This window comes from Nothobranchius furzeri, chromosome 11, assembly GCF_043380555.1.
Source record: "Nothobranchius furzeri strain GRZ-AD chromosome 11, NfurGRZ-RIMD1, whole genome shotgun sequence".
NCBI lineage: Eukaryota > Metazoa > Chordata > Actinopteri > Cyprinodontiformes > Nothobranchiidae > Nothobranchius > Nothobranchius furzeri.
In genome coordinates this window covers 39,588,294-39,596,559 of record NC_091751.1, presented here as the reverse complement: position 1 = coordinate 39,596,559, position 8,266 = coordinate 39,588,294, and the positions used below count along the sequence as shown (strand labels likewise).

Below are 8,266 nucleotides of genomic sequence, written 5' to 3'. Positions count from 1 at the left end.
TTTTGGCAGTCTTTCTGTGACTTCATCTGCAGTAACTTCTCAGTCAATTTTAACATTTATTGGAAGCAGGTTTTGTTTGGCCTTCACCAGAATATTTTTAATAACTCTATTAAATTTTTTATTAATCTGTTTTTTTTGGGCCAAATTTCATGTCCATAAATATAAATTTCTTAAAAGCAAACCCAACTTTAATTGTTTCTTGGTGGGGGCCAAGCATTACATGGACTCTATCCGGTTCTCACAAAACCAGAAGGCTGTAAAGACTACTCAAATATGTACCCGCTTTAAGATAATCTGATGCTGATTTATTACTATTTCTGTGTTGATGTTCTCTCTAGATATACGCTACTTTAATCGGTATTTTTCTGTACATCCGCCTTTTTTTATATCCCTTGGCATTTTGTTTTAATTTTTGTTCACTGTTACGGACCCTGAGTTCTCCAGCACTCCGCTTCTACTCTGCACCCTTATTCCTGCACCATTTTCAGGACCATGGAGAGCGCCCAGCTCCCTGGCTTCACTCTATGCAGCTGACTCCCATCAGGAATCACCCAGCTGGAGCAGATAAAGATCAGCGCTGCTCAGAGAGGAGAGAGGCGCGAGAGGAGAGGAGAGAGCGAGAGAGAGAGAGAGGATTGAGGCTGACAGAGAGAGGACTGGAGAGAGGATTGGAGTGAAAGATTGCTTACTTTGGAGAACTTGTGGACGGTTGCCCCTGGCTGGTTTAATTTCCACCCGCATAAGAAAACCGGTTGAGCTCCGGTTTTCTTTGCTCTTAACAGAGTTGACTGTTGCGTGGGTGAGTTGGTTCACCAGTGGACCTTTTGGTAAGGCCTCCGGGCAAGCTCCGTTGTTCCTGGTTTATTTTCAGAACCAGTGAGTTTCCGTTCCCATTGTTATTTGCTCCTTTAGTTACTTTAAGCCCTCAGCATTTGTTCCTGCAGCCTGAATTAAACTCCTGTTTTCATTAAACAGGTTTTTTATCCCTTAGGGACACCTTTAGTTAATAAAAGGACTTTCTTTTGATTGTGACTTGGTGTCAGATTGGTTCTTTTCTTTTCTCACGTTCCTGTGTTAGGCCTCCCTGAACCTAGACCAGGCCGAGGTCGTAACATATTGGGGGCTCGTCCGGGATTTTATTTTGTTATTGATTCATTTGTTACGTTAACGTGATTGGTGGTGTGATTTGAGTACCCGTGTTGTTGTGCTAACGTGAACATGTTTAATTTAAAGGAGTTTCTGGCTGCCCCTTCTCGGGACCAGGTCGAAAGCTTCAAAAGGACCGAACTGGCAGAGTTGGCTGTACACCTCGGTCTCCAAGGCATCCAGAACCTGCTGAAAAAGGACTTAAAGGATTCTGTGATGGCCGCGTTGGAAAAGGAAGGTTTGTTACAACCTCCTTTCAGTGACTCTTCTGATTTGCCCCTGAAACAGGACATGGAGGATGGACAGACTGTGAAAGCTGCTACTTCCGTTCCTGTGGGTGCTGCACCCGAGCGCCTTTCTGTCCCAGATGAACAGGACGCTCTTTCGCGGCAGACGCCGTTCACAGGAGAGAGTTTATCCACCACTTCCTCTGCTGCTAGTATGGAGAATGCACGTCTTCGTCTCAGGCTGGCCCGCATGAAGTATGAGGCTGAGGAAAAGTCCCGATTGCAGCAAATCGAACTGGAGATCCGCCGCTGTGAGATCGAGGCTGAAACAAAGTTAAAACTGAAACGTATGGAGTTGGAATACCAAGCAAGAGGAGGTGTTTCTTCTACTACAAACTATGAGCACGAGAGGTCCATGGACAAACAGAGAAACGAGTGTGACATCAGCAAGTGCCTTGTTCTGGTGCCGACTTTCCGGGAGAGCGAGGTTGACAGCTACTTCGCTACATTCGAGCGTCTGGCTGCTGCTTTAGACTGGCCCCAAGAGGTGTGGTCCACTATGCTGCAGTGTAAGTTAACCGGAAAGGCTCAAGAGGTAATTGCTTCTCTTTCTTTATCTGACAGCATGGATTATAATAAAGTGAAAGCTGCTGTTCTTGTTGCTTATGAGTTGGTTCCTGAAGCCTATCGTCAGAAGTTCCGGTCACAGCATGTAAAACTCTCCACGCAAACTTATGTTGAGTTCTCTAGAGAAAAAGCTCTGATGTTTGAGAAATGGATCCTTGCCTCAAAGGTTGAAACTCTACAGGATCTTAAAGAGCTAATTCTCCTGGAGGAATTTAAGAAGTGTTTGCCAGAGAGGTTGGCATTATATTTAAATGAAAGAAGAGTCTCTTCTCTCTCCTCAGCCGCCCTACTGGCGGATGAGTTTGTGTTGACGCACCGTGTTGGTGGTGTTCATCCGGGTGAATCTGCTCGCCCTGTGTCAGTAACACCTTTTAGAAACTCTCCTTCTCCTCCTCGTCCTCAGAAACCTCGCTGTTATTATTGCCACCTGGTGGGGCATGTCGCGAGAGATTGTGTAATCCTCAAGCGGAGGAATGAAAAAAGAGGGTCTGCTGCGCAGCCCGTGGGTTTTGTCTCCAAGTCGGGAGAAAATAACCGTGGTTTTGGTCCTTTCATGTCAGAAGGACAAGTGTCTCTTACAGAAAGCTGTGAAAAGGTGACCCCTGTTAAGATTTTAAGAGACACTGGGGCTTCTCAGACGTTAATTTCACAGAAAGTGTTGCCATTTGATGACTTGAGCTCTACCGGCTCTTCCGTGTTGTTGGCTGGAGTAAATGCTGTGCCTGTTTCTCGCCCGCTTCACAGGATTTACTTAAGGAGTGGACTCTTTACTGGGTTGTGTGAAGTAGCAGTCTGCCCTTCCTTGCCTGTGGAAGGTGTAGCTCTTCTTTTAGGGAACGACTTGGCTGGAGGTGCGGTCATTCCTCCCCCAGTGGTGAAAGAGAACATCGCACCCGGAGAGTGTGAGGAGACTCCCGCAGGAGTGCTCCCCGCTTGTGTGTGTACCCGATCTCAAGCTAAGAGAACGCATGAGATTTTGGATCTCTCCAGTTTGTTTGACGATTCGCAGAGTGATGTTCTTAATCCCGCTGAAACAACTTCTTCCACTCATCTGGTCACAAATGAAGTGTTGTCCAACATGTTTCCGCTAAGTCCGGCTTCTTTGGAGGCGGAACAACGGTCTGATAAAACTCTGACCGACTGCTTTGAGCATGTGGGAAAGAAAATAAATGGAACTACTGGTTATGTTATTAAGAATGATGTGTTTCTGAGAAATTGGTGTAAACCAGTAGCTAAAAACATCACAGACCGTCGCAGGAAAATTTGTGTTCCTAATGTTAACATGTTAGAAAGATATCTGTCTCCTCAGACTACTGCACAACCACCCGGTGAGGCCGCGGTGTGCGCAGCCGCTGCCATCACTCCAGTTCTGGATGAGGTTACTCAAACCCATCTAGTGGCGCCAGAACTTCCTTTGTGCAGCATTTATCTGGATAACATAGTTACTCACACTTCCTCCTGGGATGACCTGTTGGCTTTGGAAAATCCTGTTACTCATCTGGAACCGACCAGTTTCACCACGAACCTCGCAACTCATTGTTTTTATAAGAAAGTTGCTGCTGTGGTAGCTACACTAACATTTTTACTGTCTCCAAAGGTCCCGTTTGTATTGGATGTTGGTGCTCAAGCATCCTGTGATGGCTGCAAACACATGAAGCCGCCACCGGAAAGGAACCGAGAATGTCATCGCTGATTGTTTATCGCGATCCTTCAGCACCCACGATCAGTTTTCAGACGGCTGAGATCCCCTGGCTAGGGTGGAGAGATTATTTCCTCTTTAGGGGATAATCTATTTGTTATTTTGTTAGTGTTGTGGCCCATGGGTTAGTGTTGGTGATTCATTTCACCTTCTCGGGAGCACTCCAGAAAGAGAACCTCTCTTTGCTGGTTATGTTTTTTGTGTCTTTTGCACCGTGCTTAATCTGCCCGCCCAAATCCACATGAAGAGCTAGGCTTATTTTTAGTTAGTTTTGGTTAGGCAGATGGCGGGGACTCTGTCTCTGTGTGGGCGTTTGGTGTTTCTGGTAGAAAAAAAAAAGGGGAGACACACTACGAGAAAAATGGTGTTTTTATTCTGTTTTCACTTCCACCATTTTTCTTTACTTTAGGTATGGGGGTGTTACGGACCCTGAGTTCTCCAGCACTCCGCTTCTACTCTGCACCCTTATTCCTGCACCATTTTCAGGACCATGGAGAGCGCCCAGCTCCCTGGCTTCACTCTATGCAGCTGACTCCCATCAGGAATCACCCAGCTGGAGCAGATAAAGATCAGCGCTGCTCAGAGAGGAGAGAGGCGCGAGAGGAGAGGAGAGAGCGAGAGAGAGAGAGAGGATTGAGGCTGACAGAGAGAGGACTGGAGAGAGGATTGGAGTGAAAGATTGCTTACTTTGGAGAACTTGTGGACGGTTGCCCCTGGCTGGTTTAATTTCCACCCGCATAAGAAAACCGGTTGAGCTCCGGTTTTCTTTGCTCTTAACAGAGTTGACTGTTGCGTGGGTGAGTTGGTTCACCAGTGGACCTTTTGGTAAGGCCTCCGGGCAAGCTCCGTTGTTCCTGGTTTATTTTCAGAACCAGTGAGTTTCCGTTCCCATTGTTATTTGCTCCTTTAGTTACTTTAAGCCCTCAGCATTTGTTCCTGCAGCCTGAATTAAACTCCTGTTTTCATTAAACAGGTTTTTTATCCCTTAGGGACACCTTTAGTTAATAAAAGGACTTTCTTTTGATTGTGACTTGGTGTCAGATTGGTTCTTTTCTTTTCTCACGTTCCTGTGTTAGGCCTCCCTGAACCTAGACCAGGCCGAGGTCGTAACTTTTCTTATACGTTGTCAACTGTGAGCTTGTAACCTCATTGTCACATTGTATATTTTATTTTTGTTAATAAAGGTTTATTTAAAAAAAAAGAAATACACAAATCTAACCGGCATGCACTGCGCGCCGATCACGACAGGTGTATCGAATCTTTTTTTTTTTTTTTTTTTTTTTTTTTTATTGAACTTTTTCATTTACAAACAACATGGCATAAATTCCTTTGTTTTACATTACCTGGGATCAGGTGCAAAAAAGGATAACAAAAGAGATTTTGCGTAGAGAGCAAGAATATTTGTGAAGGAAACAATCTAACAAAAGATAAATAAATAAATTAAACAAACAAAAACAAAAAAAAAAGAGACAGAGCTAGGGCTTTGTTTTCAAATCATACTTTTCAAAAAGATTAAGGAGTTTCATTGCATGTTTACTTTTCATAAATTTAAGGGCTTTGGAGAAAGAAAGACACTCGTTATGAAATGCATAGAATCTAGGTTTCACCTTTCCATATCTACATTTGTGAATATAAAATTTAGCAACAATGATTATGTTATTTACCAGAAAGTCCCACTCAGTATTATCTAATATGGCTCCATAAATGACATCGTTCTCCGACAAGGGTTCAATACGCATCTTTGTGTATAGCCAGTCATGTATATCAGTCCAGAGAGCTTCAGAGTAGATGCATTGAAAAAATAAATGAACAGAGGTTTCTATATCATCACAAAATACACACTTATTTGTTTCAAAACCACATCTCTGTCGTAAGAATTCCCCAGATGGGTATACGTCATTTAAAACTCTATAATGGATTTCTTTGGCTTTTGGAGTTATAGGAAATTTGAGGTATTTAGAGCGTAATGAGTATATAATATCTATGGAGAAAATTTGTTTAATGGAATTTCTGAAAGGCAGTGAAGGGTGTGAAATATCATCAAGCATTTTTCTAATTGTTTTATTAGGAGTTTTAACGCTCTTGAAGTGGAAGTTCCCAGCTACTAGATGAGGAAGAGCAGGGGAGACTGAATGAGAGTTCGAAACAATTTCTTGAATTAGATTTAATGTAGGAATAGGGATGGCTCTTATTATGGAAGCGAATGAATTCTGATCAACTGTGATATTATATTTATGACAGAAATTTTCATGGGTCATCACACGCCCATCTTTATCAGTCAAATGAATTAGGGACCAAATGCCTTTGTCCATCTAGTCCTTCTTATATAATGATTTGTTTTTAATTGTAATATATCTATTGTTCCAAATTGGCGTGTTGTGTGGAGTGAAATTATGGTTGTATAAAAGCTTCCAATATAAAAGGACTTGTTGGTGGAACTGGGATAATTTAATCGGAAGTTTCTTAATATTGAAATCGCATTTTAACAAAAGGTCAATGCCTCCAAACCTGTTGAAGATTTCCCCGGGATATGATACCAGAAGCTTTTATTGTTAAAGAAGGATTTTAACCAGTTAATTTTCAGTGTTCCATCCATGATCTCAAAGTCTATAGCTTGTAGTCCACCATCTTTATATTCTTTGGTCATTTCTGCTCTCTTAATGTAATGCATTTTTTTCCTCCATATATAATCAAAGTTGATTTGGTTGATCTTTTTAATGGCTCTGTTAGGAATGGTCAGTGAATATGCGGGGTAGATACATCTAGATATGCTCTCCATTTTAGTAAGAAAGACACGCCCAAGTAAACTGATGTCTCTCAACAACCAGGAGTTTAGTTTAGTTTGACACTCTGCTATTGTTTTCCATATATTCAAGTTTTCCCTTTCAGTTGGGTCTTTGGATATATGTATTCCTAAGTATTTTACCGTTGACCTAATAGGAATGTTATATGCTTCTGTTAAATCACTTTGATGAATTGGCATTAACTCACATTTTTTTAAGTTAAGACTAAGTCCGGAGGCCTGGGAAAACACCTTAAGAACTTCTATTATCTTAGGAGTCTCTGTAAGATGTTTCATAAAAATAGTTGTGTCGTCTGCAAGTTGGCTAATGATTACAGGTAATCCCATAACATTTAAGGGAGCAATATCTGAATTTTTAATAAAGATAGAAAGCATTTCTGTAGCAATTATAAAGAGAAAGGGAGAGATAGGACACCCTTGTTTAACCCCTCTTTTAATATCAAATCGTGGTGACGTTCCATTTGGTAATGAAATAGAGCTAGTTGCATTATCATACAGAGATTCAATGGTAGCACAGAATTTGTTTCTAAAGCCTAACTGTTTTAAACATTGAAAGATAAAGGGGTGTTCAATAGAATCAAAGGCTTTATAAAAATCAAGAAATAAGATAAAACCGTCATCATCAATTAAGTGACTATAGTCTAGGAGATCCATCACCAAACGAATGTTATTGTGAATAGATCTACCTTTCATAAAGCCAGATTGGGAATCACTTATAATTGAGTTTAATTTGCTTTTTAATCTATTGGGATAGGCTAAGGTTACAATTTTATAATCAGTATTCAATAATGTTATGGGTCTAAGGTTATCTATAATTTTAGAGTCTTTACCGGGTTTTGGTATCAGAGTAATTAGGCCTTGTTTCATAGTGGGAGGAAAATATAAAGTATCAGTTGCTTCATTTAACATAAGAATAAATGGATTTTTTAACAGATCCCAAAAGTGTCGATAGAAATTAGACGTTAGGCCGTCACAACCGGGGGATTTATTTATGGCTAAGTTTTTAACTGCGTTGTCTAGTTCAAGCATAGTAATATCAGCATCGCATAACTCTGCAAAATCATCATCTATACTCGGGATAAATTTCTTAATGTGATCGAAGAAAAAGTTTGAATCAGTCTCAGAGAAGGCCGCTGAGTATAATTTGCTGTAGAAAGAGGTCAATTCTTTTGTAATTAAAGTTGGATCTGTACATATTTGATTTTGAATTAATAATGTTTTAATTGAATTTCTTTCTTGCCTTCTTCTTTCTAGTTGACAAAAATAAGCTGTGCTTTTTTCACCATCTTCAATCCATTTAGCTCTGGATCTTATGTAGGCTCCTTCTGCTTTTTTTAGATACATTTCATCAAGCTTACCTTGTAGAGTTAATAATTTTTGTTTGTCACTTTCATTTGGTGATGCCTTATTACAATACGTATTAATTTCTTTAATTAGATTAAGTTCTGCTAGTTTATTGTTTTTGTGAAATGATTTCCCAAAATGGATGGAGAATTCTCGAAATTTGAATTTTAGAAACTCCCACTTTGACACATAAGACCCTACAGTGTTATCAGCCATCACTTCAGTGATTAGAGATTTAATACCATCACAGTATTCATGAGAAGTTAGTAATGCAGAATTGAATTTCCAGTAGCCTTTATTTCTGAGTCCACCGCCAGGAGGCGCAAATTTCAACTTTATAACTGAGTGATCAGACAGAGGAGCTGCTGACATGCAGCAGTCTGAGACATGAGATGTAACTGAAGCAGAAATTAACCAGAA

The 8,266-nt window shown here is 40.8% G+C and overlaps 1 protein-coding gene across 1 annotated transcript; it reads left to right on the top strand.

Annotated features, from left to right (window-relative positions):
- Window positions 1–427: 427 nt before the first annotated feature.
- On the top strand, window positions 428–4,729 carry LOC139073101 (uncharacterized). The gene is made up of 2 exons (XM_070556068.1): window positions 428–799; window positions 1,234–4,729. Exon 2 carries the CDS (start codon window positions 1,363–1,365, stop codon window positions 3,691–3,693), a length of 2,331 nt encoding a protein of 776 aa, XP_070412169.1. The 5' UTR covers window positions 428–799; window positions 1,234–1,362; the 3' UTR covers window positions 3,694–4,729.
- Window positions 4,730–8,266: the final 3,537 nt, after the last annotated feature.